This window comes from Stylophora pistillata, chromosome 12 (assembly GCF_964205215.1).
Source record: "Stylophora pistillata chromosome 12, jaStyPist1.2, whole genome shotgun sequence".
In the NCBI taxonomy this organism is placed as follows: Eukaryota; Metazoa; Cnidaria; class Anthozoa; order Scleractinia; family Pocilloporidae; genus Stylophora; species Stylophora pistillata.
Window position 1 is genome coordinate 27,232,183 of NC_142530.1, and position 22,062 is coordinate 27,254,244.

Genomic DNA, 22,062 nt, shown 5'->3' on the forward strand with positions numbered 1-22,062 from the left:
TTCTTACATTATTGGCAGTTGCCCATGGAAAAACTTATTGTATACAAAACAGTTACCCCACCGCTCCTCCCCCACTCTTTCACTGATTACCTTTTCAATATTTACGTTTCTTGTCATCAAATTAGCAACTGAGGAATGCATTGTTCTCGTTACTTGAGCCCATTGCATCGTCAAACATCCATTGTTAGGAATTTTGGACATCCATGTGGCTCAAAAGCGATTTTTAAAAGATATCGGACAATTACAAACAACATTTCAAAAGGTAAGGTCATTTCCAAATATTGTTGTGTGCATTAATTGAATTCACGGTTCTTTCGGAATTGAACATCAGACAAGGAGGCAGTGTTGTTAGAAGATCGGCACAACTTCGTTGGGAACCTATTTGCGCTGATATTCAACATTAAAGCGAAACCAAGGATTGGCTATTCACTTGTAAAATTGCAGTAGGCAAAGTTTTTGTCTTCATTGTGTGGTACACTTTTCGATTGTATTCCTCCCCAAAACTTCAACCCCTTTAGAGGTTATTACAGCTGCGGAGGTGAAATCCACAAGCTTTCAAGACGGGCTATAAAAGGTAGGCCGTCCAAAGGATCGATTCTGAAACTTTTTGGTCCCGATTTATAAGATTTAAAACGCAAAATTAAACGGGCAATTGACCTCTGATGCTAGATGAAGGCCATCATTTCGGCAGGTGTTCTGAGTATGAAAGTAAACAATTTAATGTAAACAATTTAATTTTTATAAGATTTAAAACGCAAAATTAAACGGGCAATTGACCTCTGATGCTAGATGAAGGCCATCAATTCGGCAGGTGTTCTGAGTATGAAAGTAAACAATTTAAAGTAAACAATTTAATTTTTTTGCCATATCAAAAAATCTCATCATAACCACTCCTAGAACTTCTTGTATTTACTTCTTACCTAAAATTCACAAACCCAACAACCCGGGTCGGCCCATTGTCTCGGCTTGCAGTTGCCCTACCGAGCTTATCTCCAGCTATCTAGACAAAATTATGGCTCCCATTGTCAAAACAATACCATCATATATTAAAGACAGCCAACACGCTCTTCAAATTTTTCGTGACTTTAATTTCCTTGGCCTGAACTTCTTTTCACATTGGATATTACGTCTCTTTACACTGTCATTCCTAATGGATTTTTAAAATGTTTAAGGGCCATTAATTCCTTAATGGCCCTTAAACATTTTTTGATCAACGTACTGTTAAGGAACCTAAATCTGAAACACTACAACGCTTAGCCGAATTAGTGCTCACACTCAATTGTTTTTTCATTTGGGGACAACTTTTTCAAACAAACCAATGGTGTAGCCATGGGTACCAAAATGGGACCTAGCTATGAAAATCTTTTTGTAGGTTTTGTCGAACATCAATTTTTCAGCCAATACAACGGCTCCAAACCTGAACTCTACGGTCGCTACATCGTCGACTGTATCGGCGCCACCTCCTCTACCAGAGAGGAGCTCACTCAATTCATAACCGCAGTCAATTCTTTTCACCCGGCTCTGAAATATACCTGGGAAATTTCTGACAATTCTTTATCCTTTTTAGACATCAAAGTGTCAATTGAAGGCAACTGTTTATGCACTAATGTGTATTACAAACCTACAGACTCGCATAATTACTTGTTGTATTTGTCTTCGCGTCCATCTCACGTTAAGAATTCCATTCCTTTTTTTCAGTTTCTAAGACTTCGTCGTTTATGTAGTGATGACTCTGATTTCCACCACAAATCAGAGTCAATGTCCCAGTTTTTCGATAAACGTGTTTACCCTGATTCTGTCGTTCAAGCGGGTTACCACCGCGCCCAACGTATTGATCGACATTCAGCACTTCAAACGTCGCAAAAGGAAGATTCCGACCGCATTCCATTCACTCTCACGTTTCACCCTCACAACCACTCAGTTAAATCCATCATTCTTAAAAACTTTGAATTACTTCAAAACGATCCAGAGACCTGAGCACTATCTGTTCGCAGCCTCCACTCATTTCATTCAAACGCGACAAAAACATAGGCAATTTTTTGGTCAGAAGTTCTTTTCAGACTAATGACCAACCAGGCACTTTTAAATGCGCTCGTGCACGATGCAAAACGCGTCCTTTCATTCACAACACTAGGGACTTTAAGCAAACCACGACGGCTACGGCAACGAGAACGTGATAAAACAATAGATCTAATTGGCAGAACAATAGCCCAGCACGCGCGTTTTAAAACTTTGTACATTTCTTAACTGTCCTTTGCAAAACAACAACGTGAAATCACCAAAATTTGCGTCGTCTGCGATGCGAAACCGCGGCGGCAAATTATTTTAATTTACATTTGGAACTCAACGCTACTTTTATGCGTTATGCTGAGTTTGAGGCCTGGCGCCCTATGAGACGGTAAACACATGCAGCCATTTTGGAAATTCTAACTAAAAGTAGAAACTCATTTTTTAATCGACGTCTTCCGTGGCGTTGCCGTCCTGACTGCTTGAAGTCCCTACTGAGAAAATATCGCGACCCAAACGATCCATTAAGATCACCGATCACTTCACGTGCCAATGTAATTTATTGCATAACTTGCACTTATTGCAAAAAGATTTACATCGGCGAAACAGGCAGAAGACTAGGTGACCGATTCCGAGAACACCTTCACGACGTGGAGAGGAATGACAAGGACACATCTAAACCAGTCGCTAGACATTCTAATTTACCCAATCATTCTAAGCAACATATGGCAATCTGCGGTCTTTCCTTACACTTAGGTAGCATGGAAAGCCGCAAAACTCTAGAACAAAGGCTCATCTTTCAAACCGGCAGTCTAAATCCCACAGGTATCAACGAACGCTTTTCATTCCACTAATTTATTCGTGTTTTTCTCGTTGCCATGTTCCCACCAATCACGCAGCTCCATTTTCTGCCTTTAAAAGCACACACAACCCACAATTCCTCTATTCGCTCTGACGAAGGGCTAACGCTCAAAACGTCAGCTTTTATAACCGTAACGGTGGCCAATTTACCATTTCAACTTTGTTGATATATTCAAATTATTTCGTTACCCCCACAGACGCAGCGCCAAACAGTTTCTTTAGAAACTATCAGCCTTAATTTAAAGAACACTTACTATTTCATCAAAATTTACACATTTCTCAACAAAATTGCAGTTCTAAGACAGGTGAAACTGGAACATCAGTTTCGTGGAAAAGTGGAATTATTTTTCACCGTCTGGTTGAATGTTTTATTACAGACGTTCGTAAAGAATGTCAATGTTGAGAAACGTGATATACTTGAAGACAGACATATAACTTTCCCCACCGCTTCTCCGCCCTGACATCATTCCCAGCGGGGTTGGCAGAACATTGACCCTGGAGGTCCTTGCTCCTGCACGTTCGCTCTCAGAAAGAGCCAAAAGACCGAGGCACCAATGGAATGTTTGTCTATCAAAAGCGAACTCACAATACTCAGTGTGCTAACCGGACTAAATAAAACACAAAACAAAGCAGAAATCTGAAATGCAGGGCAAAATTTTGGAACTGCCCAGAAACGGGAATTAAGAGCGTGTGCACTAGAAAACTGGGAAGGAGTGATAATGCCGTCCAATGCTAAAATCACCGATTTAGCTTAAACTTGGTGCTAATACAAAGTACATTATGAGTTATCAAATGTGTGACAATAATAACTTCCTGGGAGATGTGGAGCTCCCCCTGGGAAAACCCACACGCTTTTCATTTTTTGCGCAATTATTTCGCTAACTTTGCTGTGACAAACGGAAAAGCCATCTGCAAATTTAATCCATTGAAACGAAACTTCGTAAAACGCAGAAACTAGCCACAGATCACTGCGAGTGTACGGAGAGAACGAATAGTTAATCATGATTTGCTGCCTGAATGCTTCATAAATGGTTTACAAACTACGCTGAGAAAGAAACTACACCAGGCGATAAGAAGGCTAAAAACGGTACTAATGCTGCACGAATTACAGACAAACGCTTCCGAATTAAAACAAAAAACAAAAAAGTGACTGGTTTAAAAAAACGCAAAAGAATTTGGAAGAAAAAGGAATAAAACTATTTCAGTAAAAATAACTTAATTTGATGAACTGGCGATAAAGATGAAATCTAGCACTTAATCTTATCTCCCTGACTTTTCTATTTAACACGTTTCGCTAAATATAATGTGTGAAATTTTCCTCGGAGACCAGTAGACTCTCATCTGATTAGAGACTATCGAATGTTGCGATGACATCACCGCATTTGACCTGCTGTTCTCAATTTACTTGCTAAATCAATGTCTAAGATCGGGAAAAAATACTGGTCTGGTTTTCAAACTGTCATTAAATAAGAAATTGGCGATGATTTTGGCCATGGAAGAGAACATCAGACTTTGCAGGAAACTGTAGAAGGTACATCAGAACTAGTGAAATCCTTACTTATCAAACTACTTTCGTACTCGGAGTTTTTGGCAACCTGCTCAGTTGGTGGTTTTGTGAGCAGTTCGAAGTGTTGTGCGGCAGAGCGACGAGTAATAGCAGCAAGACTCTTTCCCTTAATTCTGCCACTGGTCTAGATTCATCGAGTGCCCAACAAAACATTAGCTATGCTAGGAATAGGTATATCGTTGTAATATCACCTGAGAGCAGGTGGCAACTGGTAATCATATTCGTATATTTGTGAACTCGCACAAAGCGCAAGAGTTACGGAGTGTGAGGGAAATTATGACGCACGTGTGCATCCATATAGGAGGAGACATGCCTCGCGCGTTTTTATCCTTGCACGTGTTCTGTCTTGTGTATCACCGTCATCCAAGAACTTCTTTTACGGGACGTTTTTTTCCTCTAATTTAAGAAAATCTGTATATTATCTGAAAGTCAAAACATAATAGACAGTTTTGAGGTTCTTGGTTTCACCACTGATAAAGGCGCTTATCTTTTTCTCCCTTCTTTGTATTTCAGTCCCACCCCGAAAACTTGGTTCGATCGGCTTGAAGTTTAAAATGGCTTTGAGTATGGACGAAGTGTTGGAGAAGATTGGCAGCATGGGTTGGTACCAGATCCGTCTTATATTCATCTTGAGCTACATTGAAATGATTAATATGACATACCAGGTGATATTGCCCAGCTTCACCTCGGCGGAACCTAAATGGATGTGCGCCGGAATTCGAAATAAAAGCCATTGTAACTTTACTGGACAAGTTGACGCTACGGATGAACGGCGATGCAAAATGCCCAGAGAATCCTGGAAGTTTGCTGACGATTTTACATCTGTTGTTACAACGGTAATTCAACTCTCAAAAATGTAATTAAACTACAAAACAAAACCTGTGAGTGGATGAAAAGTTAAAAGGGTAATTGATGACTGCTTAAAAAGGAGAGGGGAGGGGTGTGACGAAGGGGATCAAGTAACAAAAGGATTCGGAAATTTTAATATCTTAGTTTGTATCACAAGATTTTGGTATTATGATTATTCTGCTTGTTATGATGTTAAATGTTTATTAGTTTATAAACCATGTTTAGTTCTAAATTTGATTCTTTCGCATTCGCACTCGTTATCTGTTTTTGTATATCTGTTTTAGAACATATTAGTGATACCGTCGCTATGTTATGTATTTGTATTTCAGTTCGACTTAGTCTGTGATAATGCCATTCTGTCGAGCCTTTCCACTTCTCTCGTATTCGCGGGCTGGTTGTTTGGAGCACTCGGTGGAGGCGTTCTTTCTGATAAAATCGGCCGTAAACCCGTTTTGCTGATCTTCTCGTTCACTACAAGTTTGTTTGGCCTTCTTGCCTCTTTTCCACATCGTTTTTGGCTGTTTATCCTGTTCAGACTATGTACAGGCTTAAGTATAGGTAAGTAGTTCATAACATGCAGCCATTTTTTCTCTGATTATACGTGTATTATTGCTATTATTATTACTGTATAATCTTCTGAGTAGAAGGCGCTGGGGCGCGATGGTAAGCGTGGTGAACTCTCGATTGAGGTTGAGGTTCGATCCCTGAGGGAGTTAGACGACGAGTGTCGATCTTCCCCATCTGTCGCTTTAGTAAAACGACGTGGGGGAAGAACGAATCCGTGAACTGTGCGCACCTAGCTTACCAGAGTTTACACGGCGCCAGAGTCTCTCTAGAATCTATCTCCACTAAACGATCGGGGACGCATGAAGGAATGTTGGAAGGCTACATACGATTGATAAGCATTTCACAAAGCAAGTTGGACCAAGTTGGGCTACCGAACTCGTTTGCAGCATCCTCTTTTCTCCCTCGAGGTGGAGAGGAGGCTACCAAGCTCATGTCCAAAACTAACTTTCCCTATGTTAAGTTAAGGCTTCTGAATATCGCACTTACTACTTACTGCTCTAAGAATTGACAACGTTGTTTATTGTTGTGCCAATTTTTCAGGGGGCGGATCAATGGGAGTGTACGTGTTAGCGACAGAATTTGTAGGCAAGAGGCACCGTCATGTCGCTGGCACGTCACTGTTTTATTCATGGGCTCTGGGTCTCGCGACGTTGGCAGGACTAGCATATGGGGTGCGTGACTGGAGAATGCTGTCAATCATATGTTCTGCACCCGGCTTGATTTCCATTTTGGCGTGGAGGTAAGTAAGTAAATATAAGACTTTCCAAGCAGAAAAGGGAATGCACAGGAGTAAGATTAAACTTAACCTGCGGGTAACGCACATAAGCACAACTGAGAATCCGTAAATTTGATTAGTTCTGTGAAAGTTTGCAATTTGAACTGTCGACTTTCAACCATGGGTTATAGCGTTCGAGTGAGGCCGAGATCAAAATAAACATGGCGGCGTAAAGGCCATTGCGTCAGTCTGCCACTTGAGAGGGACAGTTCGTGCCCTGTCAGCCATCATTATGCTGTCTCTAAACGAGATACTATCGCAAAGCCCCTGCGACTCTCTCCATTCAAACGTTAAAGAAAATTTAGGATCCAATACACCCATGAGGGGAAGCTCTAAACGAAGAGTGAAAAATTCTCTCAGATTTACTACACAGCTGGAGACAATGAAAACGTTTATTAAGTTTAATCTTGTATTAAGGTTTGTTCCAGAATCGTCGAGGTATCTACTGCTCAAGAATAAGCTTGCAGAGACGGAAGAAATCCTTCGGGAAATCGCTGCGACGAATAAGAAGAAATACCCAGAGGAGCCTTTAGACAACCCGTGTGCTGATGGGAAGGTTCAACAGATAGGTGACTTCAGATATTTATTTCGAACTAAGAAGATGGTTCATAGAACTCTAGTGTCTTGGTATGCCTGGTAAGTAAGTAGGAATGGTAGACTACGGTGCTTACGGCGTATTTCAAACAGTTTTGCAAGACAGAATTTAAATCAAAGGAAAGCGCGGGAAAACGCGAGAGTTCAATGGTTTAGTTTTCAATTTGATTGGTTAAGAAAGCGACACGAGTTTCCTGAGCCAATCAGGGAGCGTCCTAAAGTAAAACCAGCGACAGGAGCTTTGGTTGCAGAAATCGAAGCGAAACCTTACAGACTTAAAAACTATTGTTTATTTTCGTTGTTCTCAAGAATGGTTAGAAGATGCGAGAGCTATAGAAATACTTTGTCAAGCACAAGATTAATGTCAACAACAGATTCTTAGTAATGCAATGTTTTGCGGTCATTGGTGGTTTTCCTTAACAGGTTTGTAAACGGCATGGTTTATTATGGTGTATCGTTCAGTACTCCAACCCTTGGTGGTAACATATACCTGAATTTCTTCCTGGCCTCCGTTATAGAGTTTCCTGCCAATTTCGTGGCCATCTGGATCATGGGAAGGTGAGTAATGGCAGAAGCACTCAGTAACTGATTTTAAATTAGAATGTCAATTTTTCTTTCTTCACTGCGTTTTTATGTGCTCAGGTTCGGTCGCAAAAAGCCTTTGGTTTATTTCCTGATCCTCGCTGCGGTCGCCTCAACTGGCGCAGTGTTATGTACAATGTATGATCCTGGGAGCGATAAAGGTATGATTGGTTCTGGACGTGGTAGTATCATCACATATCTACGCTTGGTTCACTGCTCGTCTTTTCTCTTGTACTATCCTTTTATTCTATGTTTTTCCCAATGTGGGACCAGGTTGACAGAACAAAAAAAACAATCCATTTCAGCCTGTGATCACTTGCCCTAAAAACAAAGCATGTGCACTAGTGCCTTTTTAGTTAGTGTGACTTTAAATAATCAGTGATTTTTCCGCCGTGTCGTTTGAATGATAAAAAATTGTTTAAATTTCGTTACCTGTCCCTTGTAAGGATTCCAACCCGGTCTGTTTCGATTTCGCGATTGGATGCTCTTCCAAATGAGCTTTTCAAAACTCTTTGGTGAGTTTTACTTCATACTGGGTTTTTATCTGATGTGCGTCCTACATATTGCTGGGATGAACAGCGTCCAATACACTTTAAGAGAAGATAGTTTTTTAATTCCTCAAGGAAAACTTTGCCTACAGATAGATAAACAAATACCGATGTAGGAAAACAAGACATATAGCACGTGCAATAAACTGATTTATTTTTACTCCTGTTCTGTTCCCAGGGTTCATGGCTGGTCGTATTCTTATGGCGATGTCAGCGAAGTTCTTTGTGTTCATCTCATTTGATGCTATCTATGTTTACTCCGCTGAACTCTTCCCTACAGTCATCAGGTATAATTTTTTCACTCCGTGGGGCGTAGATTCTGCGTTTTTTTTTGTTTGACGTCTACAACATTTGTCAAAGACAGTGTTTTAGTAATTAACTTTTGCCAAAAAAATGTGGGCATTTTTATTTTCCTGACCGACTACAATGCCTTTATCATTGATAGTTTTGAGAATGCTTTACTCTCCACACATATTTTCTTGTTAATGTTTTTGTGTAACAAAGAGAACATCCATTCTGATAATAACTTTTTGGTTCATCATTCATCACAGGAACATAGGCATGGGCACATCAACAGCCTCTGGAGGGATTGGCTCCTTTTTATCTTCTTATATAATTCATCTGGTGAGAATTTCTTTCTTTTCCTATTTCTTTTTTCTTACATACAATAGACCGAAAATAGTACTAACTATACTCAATTAAGTGTCAAGGGGACAACACCGAAGTAATCACAACAACTATTCAAATTAAAGATTAACTGTGCAAAGAGCCAATGATAACTCAGATTAAATACACCGCCTTTAAAAGCTCACACAACCCACAATTCCCTTATTCGCTCCGACGAAGGGCTAACGCTCGAAACGTCAGCTTTTATAATCGTAACGGTGGCCAATTTACCATTTCAACTTTGTTGATATATTGAAATTAAATACACGTAGCCATACGTAACCCGCTTCGAGCGCGGGAAAACGCCCGTGATCGTTGCGGGAATGGTTTTGGTTATGTATTTGATTGGTTGAAAAAGTGCGTAAAATCTCTAAACCAATCACAGAGCAGAGAAAAGAATTACAACACAATCCGGGATTACTTCTACTTTAAATTCTAAAAATTGCACTAATCTCGTCTGCCGCTGATATTTTATTTTCTCATAGCGATTCACCCACCCGCTTCTCCCATACGGCATCATGGGAGGCAACGCATTGTTGGCGGGAATCCTTTGCCAGACTCTGCCGGAGACAAAAGACTTGCCAACTGCTGAAACTATGGAAACCGAAAGCACTGAAGAAGCATATATGGCACTGAAGTCAGCTGTAGATTTCAAAGAGAAGGAAGCCGCTGATGGTAACCAATTCACAATGGCCGATACTCTGAAAGACACCACAAACAGCAAAGCAAACTTGGTGGATTACGCTACGTCATTGTAACTGAATTTAAAGGACTTATGCCTTGTCTCTTTTAGTTTTTCTTTTCAAAAGAGTCTTTTTTCTATCTTCCCGATGTATATTCTTTCCTTCTCATTCAACTTATGGCAAGGGGTAGTTTTGCTCTTAAAACATTTTAATGTAGGCTGAATCAGTTGAGGTAATTCTTCAGTATTACACTGCGCATCCTGTGCTGCGCAAATAAGGGCGTACGCATTCCGAGAACTTGTTATTCGTTTTTGCAGTAAATGGACGAGGTCAAATTGGCCCATCATATTTCTTTAGCAAACACGGCGACCTAATCTTTTTCGTTGTAGTTATTGAAAGAGAGATTGGTTGGGGACATTCCAGGAAAGTTACAAAAGAAGTCGTTCGACAACTTTTAGTTCTGTGGAGTCACTTTAATGAATTGACTGACTCTTACAAATCGTTCTTGAAAATTGTTCTTAGTCACCTTCCAAGAACTTCACTCTACGAACAAGACAAAAGAACTTTCTCTTCAAAACAATATTTTTTTCCAAGATAATAACGACTTGCTGCATGTGCGTCAGTCTTGCGACGCTGTTCCTTAAAATGAAAGTCGTCCATGTCCATACTGTCTTGCTATAAATTCTAATGTACACGAATTCCCTTACTTCTCTGAGCCGAAACAAGTGAAAAGTAATGAGGTTATGTTCCAAGTTTATGGTAAGAAGACATCCTACTTTGGACTAAAACCGTTTTTTTTTTTGTACATTTGTATTACTAAGGACATTATTCTGAATAACTTTTTATTTCTCTTTGGTGACTAATTCATCTCTTGACTGAGCTCTGAAATAAGCAGATTTCTCTTTAATTCAAACTTGAAAACAAAAATTGTATTTTCTCAGTTTTTACGTCTGGCAGTCATTTCCCTTCGCAAAACCTAATGATTAGGATTCGTTGTTACAATTCATAATAACAAATGCAAAAAAAGGTTATAATGAGATCTGATCAATCCTGGAAAGGACTGGTTGCCTTGGACGCGATGACAGCCACCGACGTTTCGACAACGTTCGACATTTAGAGGTTCTCTAGCAATCCTCATATCATAGCCCCCCCCCAGATATGCCTGGCATAATACATTTACTTTTGTAACAAAAATAGCAACAATACTAATAAAAATATGCTTTAGTATCCACACGAGCGATCTGTCGCGTGACTTCTTGCTCACGAGTACCATTCTATATAACTCGCTCCTGGTCAAAACGCGTACTTGCCTCTAAGGTTAGGATTATATTTAGTCAGTGGCATTAGCTAAAATATAAATAAATCCGGCTGTAACTGCACATTTTTAATGCCTCCTATAATCGTTTGATGTTAATTAACTAGACTCGAGCAGTCCCTCCTTTTTTGGCGAGGTCCGGTGCGCGAGTAAAAAAAACCATCAGCAAATTGACATTTCCGTGTAGCACGGAACTCTGACAGTACTTTTCGTGCACCTCTCTCCCAGAGTTCCACGCAGCGCGTTAACATTATTTTCCTTGTCTGCCGAGTTTTTTGGCACATGCACGCGAAACGGCTTCGCCGAAAAGGCGGGACTGCTCGAAGTCTATTATTTTACATGTAATTAATTTTTGTTATTAGAATAGATTTACCAAAAAACCTGCAAATTGCACTCCATAGAAACGACCATCGATGGCCTAACACACCAAATTTAAAAGAAGAAGACAATCATATGTAAGTAGATCCGATCAAACGCCGACTTTTTGTTACAGTAGCTTTTAAAATACGATCGAATTTCCCAACGGCTCGCCTGTATTTACCACTGACAACAAGTCTAAAAACTCTTAAAAAATTTATTCCACTATATGCGCGCCACACCGAGAATGTCTACTCGAAAACTACTTCTGTAATATAGAAAGCCTGCCTTAGATTAAAAGCACTGCTGTTTCCTACTGATCCTCTTATAAACAGGTAGTAAGTCTAAGTAGAATTTCCCGTCTAAGAAACTACAAGGTACTTTGAATCAGGTAATAATTTAAATCGCTGACCAGAGTAAACCTAAGGTATTCACCCTCCCCTCCTTAGCTGTAGATCTCCCTAGATTACAGTCATTTTCTCAGGGTCTTCCTCTTCGTCTTCGCCTTTTGCTGCCAACAGGCCTAGATCGATAGCGTCGGAAGCTTCAGCACCTTTTAGTGTCTCGGCTGTCGGAGTGTTATTAGTCTCAGGAAGGAGAAGGCACAAAAGTCCTGCCACAAAGGCATCTACCGCCATGATGATGTAAGGAAGCTGAACCATGTGCTTTCTCTGCCAAAAAAAAAAAAAAAAAAAAAAAAAAATCAATGAAATAAACAAACATTTGTTCTAGTCCAGTGCCAGTCCCCCCTCGCACACCTCTCGCGGGTTCACGTTGCTCGAGCCCTCAAATTTTCCACCTGGCGAAGAAACCGAGGGCCTTCCTGCAGTCTATCATTACTTAAACACGAAGGCGCGCTATATAAGGAAGTCTTCCCTGGGAAGACCTACGCTCATTTGTCACTCACCGTTGACGTGTGCGGGTCAAATTCAAATGCTGGTAGACGAACAAAAGAAGCTAATGAGATATCTATTGTTTACTTCCACCAGCATGGTGGCATGAGGTAACGTGCAAATCACCTACTTCGATCTCAAATTTACCTCCAAAAATAAAGATAGTTTCCATTGGAGAAAGGAAATACAAATCTCAAAAATTCTTGTATTATGATGAAGACATAAAACAATTTTGAGGAATGCGCCCACTGTTCACTGCTTTGGAGTAGCTGTAGCTCAAGCTGACTGAACTCTAAGAGTTCTGCATCACACGACGGTTGATTTACAAATGGTCCAGTGGGACCTAAGGCTCCTTTTATAGCGCGCCTTCGTGTTTAAGGTACCCCACACGAATCTACATGAAAATCTGCATGAAACAATGCGCAGTGAATTGCTCAATTTGTAGTCCTAGATAACCTACTAGTGAGCGACTGGGCCCCACACAAGGTTTTTGTGTGTAAAGTATCCTGGATCCTGCATTAACTTACTTTTTCGTAATTTGTATCATGCTGTAATTTATCCCTACGACCTCAGAAGAAATACTAATGGGTCAATCAGCTTCAGACTCCATGTTGTTGGCAGGAAATAGTTTGATATAAGTATTCGGCTTTCACGTTTGTAAGTTTCGTATTAGTAGTCGGCAATTTTCAATTGGGGATCGAAACGTATCCGAAATTGCCTTGTTTTTTGCTTTTCTCGTTCAGGTTCGGTTTAAGCGGCACTGCTGAGGGTCACTGTGACTCACTTCAGTCTCACAAATCAGTTCTTTTCATCCTTATACATACCAGACTTAACACAAATGGTGATGTGATCGAACCCAAACGGCCCGCAGCTGAAGATGAACCAAGGCCGATATTTCTGTGAGAAGAGAAAGTTATTCTCCTTAATCGCGTTTAGTTCCATGCATTTCTCCCTTCTTCTTAACGAAGCGTATCTCTAGGAGAGAAAGACAATTTCCTTTCGCTCCTAAATTCTTGGCCGAAAAATGCCCGTCGGAACCAAAACAATCAGCTGTTAAGGGCAAATGGTTTAAAAATAATCGAAAGTTTACGTATTCTGGATAACAATTATTTAAAGCTTCTTAGGAACAACAGCAGGATTGCGAGAGCCGTGCGAAAACGTAGACACTCGAGCTGTCGCGCGTGTGGCTTGCCTGACTAAACCACTCGCGTGTAGTTCAATTTAGCGCATGCTACGCAAGCTAACCGACCGCTAGCAAAAGATCAGTAAAAAACGAAATTGGCAGCTTTGTAAAAGGAGAAGGGAAATTTCTACATATGTTGCGGTTGAAAATTTAAAAGTAAAATTCGCAAATATATTCCTTACAAATATATTCCTTACCGCACTACAGTCGGGAACAACTCTGAGGAGAACACAAAAATGGCGTCAAAGGAATTCATGACAGAGAACTTCCCAATCATGGCAAAGATGATACGTCCTGCTGCATATCCTACAGAATGCAATTGAGAGAAAAGATAAATCAGTGACAGCGTAAATGGGTATAAGCTGGATAGCCTATTCCAAGCGTTCAGTTAGTTAATCCTTTAACGGATAACGGATAATCTCTCTTTGTACTCGCATTCATACTTGCTTTAAGCAAAAAAATTTACAAAATTGAAAGAAATTATTAGAAATAAAATTGGAGTACGGAGTACTAGCAGCCTGGAATAACCAATGAGGGCTAGCGGAGCCAGGCAGCTAGTTAACATCAGCATTAAATAAAACTAAAATACAAAAAAGTTAAAATAAATCTTTAAGTGTGACTAGCATCTAATTTCTCCTTACAATATCACCCCTGAATCACCCATTTAGGTCATGAGAATTAGAAAAATGATCACCAACTAAAGAAGCTCTTGATTATTAAACAAATTCTCCTTGTTAGCACCCTTACTAATGCATAGAGAACAGTATGGAGAATATGCATACTGATGTTAGTGAACGGTCTGATGGACAGGGAAGTGGACCCGACCCAATCCGACCCAAAACTCCCCCGATTTCTCTCTACCGCTGAACCAAAACGCTGTGACACCGCTACTATTTCGCCGTTCCTTATTCCGCTCCATTTTACGAAATGAACTCCTGGTTCAAGCTGGAGAACAAACGTGGAAAAAACGGGAAAGTTAAGGCATTAGCTAGGATTTGTCGATTAGTAGTCCGGTTTCCGAAAAGCTTAGAAAAAAGCAGAAACATTCAACGGGGGGACTAAGGAAGACGTCATTCTCCTCAATGACATCAGCTTTTGAAATAACTATACTCCACTTGTCTCAAGTGTTACTAATGTCGACGGAAAATCGCTTCAAGTAACGTGATCAAAGAGACGATATTTATTTAGCTCTTTCAAAACTAGACCCCGATTTATGATATGGAAAAAGTTTTTGAAAAAAAACTTTCCAGAAAACTTCAATCGCTAAAACTTTGTTTTCACAGCGTGCCCAACGATACAATATTATGACTAAGAATGTAACTGAGACGCCTGTCCTGTTTAACAGTGGCTGAAGGTCGAAATGTAAAACGAGGTAAACAAAATTTTGCCCAAAATTCAGCTCACCTGTGTTATTAGGATCAGAGGGAATCACAGTTACCAGTAGATTTGATATGGCTGCCACAATTAGACCTATCACAACTACTTTCTTTCGACCAAATCTAAAATGAAAAAAAAAAAAACAGAAGTCATCAAGATACAAACATGAGTCGTTTTAAAAAACAGATGAACGAGAATGCTTAATAAAAAAAAACTTTATGCCGCAGCGAAAAGGTGAGAAAACTACTACTGAAACAAACGAATTGATGAAAATAATATACCTATCGCTTTTTCATTGTTAGTTGGAAAAAAAAGCGGAGTAAATAATTTCCCCGGAACATTATCTGAGCTTAAGGAGGATAAATGTTGAGTATAATTGGCCGGATTTTTTTTTTTATGGAATAATTATGTTACCGCAATTTTCAACCAATTAAAGCACGCACATCTTCATCATTACACGAGTCAACGTTGACAGTGACATTTTCAACATGGGGAAAACAGCAAATCAAATGTTTCGATGCTGAGATCACAAAGAAAGAATGTAGACCCTAGGGGTGGAATGAAACGCACATGATGTGGAAACCTCGTGGCAGATGACCTGAACACAGCTAGAGAAAGAAAAACATGTAAAGAGATGCCTTGGTAAACCTTGTCAGCGCAGTCTATTCCTTCAAAAGGGGTACTAAGTATAGTCCAGAGAACTTCGAACAGTTCAGCCTGCGAGCAGGTTCTTATTATTTGTGACGAGCGTTTGTTCGCCTGGGGAAACTTATCAGGTCTTGAGCAACGAAAGCCGGTGGGAGGTCTACAAAGGATCTAGATATTAGTGCCAGACCCTGGTAAACCTTTCCTCGACTCGTGTAAATCTTCCCAGTGGCGGGACAAACGCGCGTCCAGCTGCAAAAATAAAGAGGGCTAGCTCGCGCGCTTAGTGTAATCTCGTACCTAGATCCTACCGTGCAACTGTAACCGTTCGGTCGTGGGAGGTCTAGGTACGAGACTAGGCAAGTCTGATGATTACGACAACCAACCTGTTCATGGCGTAAATGGCAAAAGCATTTCCAGGAAGTTCGACCAGCGAAGTAAGGAAAAAATTAAGATAAATGTTACCGCCCAACATGACGGAACCTAATGAAACACCAAAGTACACTTGTGCGTTGACAAACCTTTTAGAAAAAGAAGATGAAATGGTTAGAATTTACGAGATCGTTCCTTTGTGGAAAATGAAAAGGTCATTCTGTTTTGTCACGGTGTGGGTTCCAAGCTGGATTTTTAAGAAGGTAGAAAACAAACTGCTTTTGTAGCTAAAAAGGATTGAGATAATGATACAAATATATTATAACAAAAAAATAGGTTGAAGTTCAATTCACTTGTGCCTTAGATAAGTGAAGATAAAAATTTGACAAAGTGTATCTTACACAGAAAGTCTGTAGTAAAGATCCCGAAATAGCTACAGGAAGCTTAACTAGTCAGGTACCTATTTACCTACATTTGTAGGTAAGAAAAAATATACAGGCACGGACACTGTAATTAGATAAAATACTGTTCAATTAGGAAAATGAATAAAAAGTAAATAAGGAATAAAATAAACGAAAAACATAATGATGGGGGAAAATTATTAATGGATAGAATTTATAGAGCGCATTTCGATATTGTGTCGTAAAAGGAAACGCAAGCAATCACAACAGCCAATCAGAACAAAGGAACAATATTACAGGGAGCCAATAAGAATCCACAGTGAATACAAGCAATCTGCCAAAAGCGCGGGAAAACTCGTGTCATCCAGTCGCGATTGGTTGAAGTTCTTAATCTGATTGGTCGAGAAAGTGGCGCGAATTTTCTGGACCAATCACAGAGCGAAATAAAGCAAAACCAAAAAATTCCGGATTACTTTCGATATTTGATTGAAAATTTCATAAACTTCAAATAAATCATTGCACACACAGGCACGTAGAGAGAGATTATTAGAATAGTTTATATAGGCTAAAAAATCTTCAGTTGTTTTCTAACCAAGAGATCCAAGAAATGATAGTTTTCTTTGTCATCGAACGGGATCCAAACAAATCCATAAACCCAGCCTCCTTCTCTGTAGTCTTCTGATCGTCAGGCAGACCCAGGTTCTCCTCGGGCATGGGCTTTTTGTTGGTATTTGCCACTCGCTTAAGAATGTTCTCCGCCTCTCCGACTCGTTGATGCGTCGTCAGCCAGCGCACTGATTCAGGAACTACTCTGGATAAAAAAAAACGTTTATGTTTACACCGTTTGTTTTGGCTCAAACAGGTTCCGACTACACCTATAAGTTTACAGAGGTATAGTAATTAAAACTCGTTGCCATCTTACATCCAAAAGATGAAAAGCACGAGGCCTGGTGCCGAGGTGGCAATGGAAAGTTTCCTCCAGTCCCTTATCAGGTAAGCCAACAGCGCTACCATCATCAAGGCCCCAGTCCAAAAATACCAAGCGAAGGTGCCTGCCATGGCGCGGTGATTGGGGTCTACGAATTCAGTAGCCATAATGAAGAGGCACACAATTGCTCCACCTGCATTTGTAATAACAGCCGATCAGAGCCATGGAAGATATCAAAAGGAGCCAACGAGAGCTCAAAGAAAGTCACAAATGTCGCAAATGGTCTTAGTTTTGCTCTGATTGGCATTTTTCTGATCAACCACTGATTGAATTCAATCGGAAATTGCTTTCTAACGGATCAAGTATACTATTTCGATCCTATCTATTTTTCTGTGATTACCACTTATACATACCGAGACCAAAGCCGATCAGAAACCTTAGGACAGCATATAACCAATACCAAGGAACAAACGAACTGGCAAATGCCACCCAACAAACCATACTGCATGAAAAGAAAAGAACCTTCCGTCGGCCATACTTGTCAGATAAGACACCGAACACCACGTTACCAAACAGCCAGCCTGAGAACTGGATCGAGGTGGTTAGCCAACTTAATGCGGACCGGGAACACACCAGGCGCCACTGTTGATCAGAAGTCGAGGGTCATTCAATTTGCTTTCCATAGATAACTTATTTTCTCAAATGAACGCTCACGCTCTTTTAATCACACTCCCCTGAATAAGCGCCACCCCCCCCCCCCCACCGGCCCACAAAATCAAACAAGCGGCTCTCTTCCTCCCTCACTTTCTGAAACGGCTACAAGAAAAACATGTTTCCTTTGCCACGTTATTTTTAAACCTTTTAAGCCTCAACTACAGCGGAATCAGTACAGATAATAGTTTCTCGATAAGCGGCCCCCCCCCCCTTCGATTTGGCACCCTCCTTCTAATAAACGCCCCTCCTTCTGGCAGAATTATAAATAAGCGCCACGGCGCTTATTCGAGGAAATACGGTAATAAACTACTTGTTGCATATTATAAAATGGCCTTTAGGGAGGGGGGGGGGGCGTTTTAATTGGCAATGCTTCCGGAGGACCCTGTTGAAAAGGGAGACTTCTTAAAGAGAGGTGGAGCAGGGAAATCGGTAGAAAATGTAGAAGGTGAGTTGATTCCGCCGAGTTCTAATGAATACCGCATGCAGTGTGCAACATGCAACATGCAACATGCAATATGCAGTGTGCAATAATAAAGTAAGAGATCAGCAATAATTAAAAACTGGAACTTTGGCAGGTTAAAAATACAAGTGTACCTGAAATGATACCTCACACAAATGCATTAACATCCAACTTCATGACTATTTGCCACAGTTTCAATGTTTGGGAGATTTTGTCTGAGGGGAGAGGGTGGGGACTTATTAGAGAGTAGGTACTCATCAGAACTTCTAACCTTATCAAGGGGACTCTTAGTGTTATGTTTTTAAGTGAAAAGAGTTTGAACCCACCTCTGTGACGATGGATGTGTATGGTTTAGTGAACTCCCATTCACTGTCGTTTATATCGCATCTGAAATTCTTGTTCGGGTCATTGCTTGACATATCGAATTCGTCTAAAAAGGACGTTAACGACAATATGTTAATAGAGCGCAAATCACCAAACAAAATGAAGAACAAAAGCTTAAGAAATTTTTTATTTTCAAACGAAAATCGTCCAGGAGGCAAGATAGTCTAACGCACTACGAAGCTCAAAAAGGTAATCAATAGATCAAATTATAAAACCACTTTAACATCATTTCATTCGTCCTTTTACGACTACTCACGAGTGAAGTTGCAAACGGTGCTGTTTTGAATACACCTCCAGGGGGGCTCTGAGCCAAGGAACGCCATGATGAGGGGCTGAAAGGTGACAGGGACCATCATGATACCCACCACACAGACCAGCATCCATTGGAACCGACCCATACCACCAATCTTTGTAAGGAAGTCATCCACACTAAGTGTCATTGTGTCGGGTTGAACTGGAAGAAATAGACGTCATTTAACCCAACACCCCCTCGGTGCAAATTCAGCACAGATTTAGATAACTGTGGTTCTAATAAACAAAGAAACTCATTTGCTCATTCCATGTTTTCCTTTCAAGAAGATGACGTCGAACAGACGTTCATTTGCGAGTTTGTAAATCACGAACACCTTCAAAAATGTTCGGCAACGGGACACGTAAATTAGCTAAAGATTGTCCTATGTTAAAGTACAAGAACAAATGCACATCAAAAAGGTATTGTGTGGCAGATAAGGCTGTATTGTGTTAAGGAGTAAGACACAGAATTAATTATATAACTATTGATTTTAACCATGTTGAGATGTACAGCCCAGTCATTAACATCAAATGGACAAAACACAATCCAAACCCTATCGCGTATAAAATAAGCGCGCTCAATTTCGGCTTTGGCTTTGGGGAAAGTTCTAGAAGCTAGCCGCTTGTGTAAATCAAGATTGCATAGTCTTATTTGTGTATGCGAAAGGAATCGACATCATGTAAAATATTTTGAAATAATTGTACGAGACAACTATGACACATGATGGTTGAGTGTTGCAGTCTTGGAGGAGAAAAACTCACTGGAATCCTTAACTAGTGCATTTCAGCTTTACTTAGTTTCAAACATCGGCTAGTCAACGTTTAGAGCTTATTCTTTATCACATTCAAATGTGTATTACTAATGTTTAACTCGCTATAATAATAATTTCGTTTCCTCCCTTTCTCCAACTGGTCGGACACAAGGGGCCGCTATCACCAACATGCAAACTGTTAATATCTTACGGTCAATCGAGCATTATCACTGTACAATTTGGGCGACACTCGCATATTTCTGTTCGACAGAAATTTTAATCACCGACGCTCGCTTTTTGGCAAGCACGTCGTGTGTCGTCATAAAGTCAACAAATCAAACTTTTTTTTTAGCTTTAAATATTCAGGCACGATTTCATAACATAACTGTAGCCAGAACCTGTACCTGTATAACTAGCACAGCAACTCAAACACTTACCTAAGGCAAAGTATATATTCCTAACTATCAATTGGCAATCCGCGGAAGTTGTAACCCGTCGAAAGAGAAACTTGTGATTCAAAGATCAAAAAATAAACATCAATGTGACTTCGTTAATGTACGTTTTATGCAAGGCGCCTGCATAACAAAAGAGGCATTATGAACATGCAAATCGACGGAAACGGAAAAGCATTGTACTAAAGAATACCTTAATTTTAAAACAGAGAGGTCAGAACAGGGTCATATGAAAAAAAGAATTTAATAGAAAATTAAAGAGCAACAGGAAAAATGTGTAGCAGCTCTTTATAGGATTTACAGCGACAATTGAAACAGGCCCTGGAAAGCCTTGCTATCTTTTGTCACTGTTACTAAAAAAGGTAAATAAAACAAAAAAAATGATAAAGAAATTATAGAAACAAACCGATTTAAAGACGGAAAAAGAAACTCGCCTGGGGGCCTAAGATTTCACACTGCGCTCTGACGCATGTCTCTCAATTCTCTATAAAAGACAGGAAGCACACGAATGTGCACTTTTGAGCCTTTTTGCCAAAGTAAGGACGTTTCTTGAAAATGCGTTTAATTTTTGAATGATTGAAAACCTCAACGATTTCTGCTATGTATGACGAGAACTAAATATGTACGGTAGGTCAATGTCTGTCCTTTAGGCAGGAGGTAAACTCGCTCACAGATTTCGTAAACTGGTTTAAAACGGCGTCCGCTTTCGGAGACTAGAGTGGTACATAACTACCATTATACCCTTGAAATAAAACAGAGTGCTTAGTGTTCATTTATCTATTATTTTTTATTATAAATACACACTATTAGAATGTTTGATATTTTTTTATGATTGTTTGAGGTTATTTTGGCTCTTAGCTTCTTGGAGCTAGTTTGGAATTTATTATGTCATCACATGACAACTGAACGAGATCAGATCTTTCGTGACACTGCTTTTTGACAGTATTTCAAAACTTGTTTTGAAATTTCTGCTGAGGATCTATCAAATCACGTGTAAGGAACCTCTGTTGGTGGTTTCTCTGTGATGGAAGCTTCTATTGCCGAGTGCGAACCACGAAACAAAAATCCTCTTTGCACAGAAGTTCTGGAAAGCAAATGACTTTGTTACTTACCACTAAAAATCTGTTTCTCGTTGCCCGTATACTATACGAATTTGATCTTAAAAATTTCCCGCTCAAATATCTCCTCAGTGCTTTACATAGTAATCATTACAGTCAATCTAAAATATCTACGGACATTTGTGGAGTTCACGATTCTATTTGCCTACCTTGCCTGTGAAAGCTTGACAGCGAATTCTGATATGGTTGCCTCACAAAATGTTTATTATTCCATGGACAAACGATCGAAAATGTCAAAGGTCATCTGTTCACAAATCTTTCATTATTCTGGAACAATCTTGGATAAGCTATCTGCCCATTTTGAACGCATCAAGGCAGGGGAGAGGGGGGGGGGGGGTTGGGGATTTACACACCAAGATAGTGGTAACCGTCATAGGTTATTGTTGTATGCTTGCGTCCCCATCTTATCTGACGTTCTGCAGAGGGTAAACGGTTGCAAGACTGACCAAGACCACTCTAATATCCAATGTATCCGTTTTTCTCTTTTTGTGTACATGTTCCACAGTAATAAATTTTGCTACTGTTTCTCTTGAGGTTCCCCGACCCCCATTAACACACTGGATTGCCCTCCGGAAAGCGGCGTTTATACGTGCGTCGTGTCGTTTTGATAAGATAAACTTATTGTCTGAGGTGAAAATTATCATCGTTGTGTTTGTTTGACGCCCACCTTAGGAAAATAAGATATCCTGATTATAACATACCTCCACAACCTGCGTTGCGT

The 22,062-nt window shown here is 40.1% G+C and overlaps 2 protein-coding genes across 6 annotated transcripts; one reads left to right on the forward strand and one right to left on the reverse strand.

Annotated features, from left to right (window-relative positions):
• Positions 1–134: 134 nt before the first annotated feature.
• Positions 135–10,844, forward strand: LOC111340850 (solute carrier family 22 member 15-like). 3 transcript variants are annotated; one of them, XM_022947767.2, is made up of 10 exons: positions 135–262; positions 4,949–5,271; positions 5,614–5,842; positions 6,392–6,590; positions 7,044–7,262; positions 7,644–7,778; positions 7,863–7,963; positions 8,529–8,637; positions 8,902–8,974; positions 9,502–10,844. In XM_022947767.2, the coding sequence occupies exons 1-10, from the start codon at positions 136–138 to the stop codon at positions 9,772–9,774; spliced, it is 1,788 nt and encodes a 595-aa protein (XP_022803502.2). In that variant the 5' UTR covers position 135; the 3' UTR covers positions 9,775–10,844. The 3 variants fall into 3 exon arrangements, with proteins under 3 accessions (XP_022803502.2, XP_088597124.1, XP_088597125.1); XM_088740998.1 differs by lacking the exon at positions 135–262 and adding an exon at positions 321–574; XM_088740999.1 differs by lacking the exon at positions 135–262 and adding an exon at positions 4,269–4,399.
• Positions 10,152–21,611, reverse strand: LOC111340859 (organic cation transporter protein). Of its 3 annotated transcripts, none has more exons than XM_022947787.2 (11): positions 21,491–21,611; positions 18,985–19,182; positions 18,671–18,774; positions 17,584–17,812; positions 17,165–17,363; positions 16,835–17,053; positions 15,856–15,990; positions 14,852–14,946; positions 13,645–13,753; positions 13,089–13,161; positions 10,152–12,042 (listed from the first exon to the last, which is right to left on the reverse strand). In XM_022947787.2, exons 2-11 carry the CDS (start codon positions 19,166–19,168, stop codon positions 11,833–11,835), a joined length of 1,557 nt encoding a protein of 518 aa, XP_022803522.2. In that variant the 5' UTR covers positions 19,169–19,182; positions 21,491–21,611; the 3' UTR covers positions 10,152–11,832. The 3 variants fall into 3 exon arrangements, with proteins under 3 accessions (XP_022803522.2, XP_022803514.2, XP_022803529.2); XM_022947779.2 differs by lacking the exon at positions 21,491–21,611 and adding an exon at positions 20,209–20,356; XM_022947794.2 differs by lacking the exons at positions 13,089–13,161; positions 21,491–21,611 and adding an exon at positions 20,209–20,356 and having other exon boundaries at positions 11,862–12,042.
• Positions 21,612–22,062: the final 451 nt, after the last annotated feature.

Coding starts and splice junctions, on each gene's coding strand:
- LOC111340850 (XM_022947767.2), top strand. CDS start 136: ATGCATTGTTCTCGTTACTTGAGCCCATTGCATCGTCAAACATCCATT. Junction 5,272..5,613: donor TTACATCTGTTGTTACAACG/GTAATTCAACTC, acceptor TTTGTATTTCAG/TTCGACTTAGTCTGTGATAA. Junction 7,779..7,862: donor GCCATCTGGATCATGGGAAG/GTGAGTAATGGC, acceptor TTATGTGCTCAG/GTTCGGTCGCAAAAAGCCTT.
- LOC111340859 (XM_022947787.2), bottom strand. CDS start 19,168: ATGACACTTAGTGTGGATGACTTCCTTACAAAGATTGGTGGTATGGGT. Junction 15,991..16,834: donor ATCATTTCTTGGATCTCTTG/GTTAGAAAACAA, acceptor TTTTTCTAAAAG/GTTTGTCAACGCACAAGTGT. Junction 14,947..15,855: donor GCCATTTACGCCATGAACAG/GTTGGTTGTCGT, acceptor TTTTCATTTTAG/ATTTGGTCGAAAGAAAGTAG.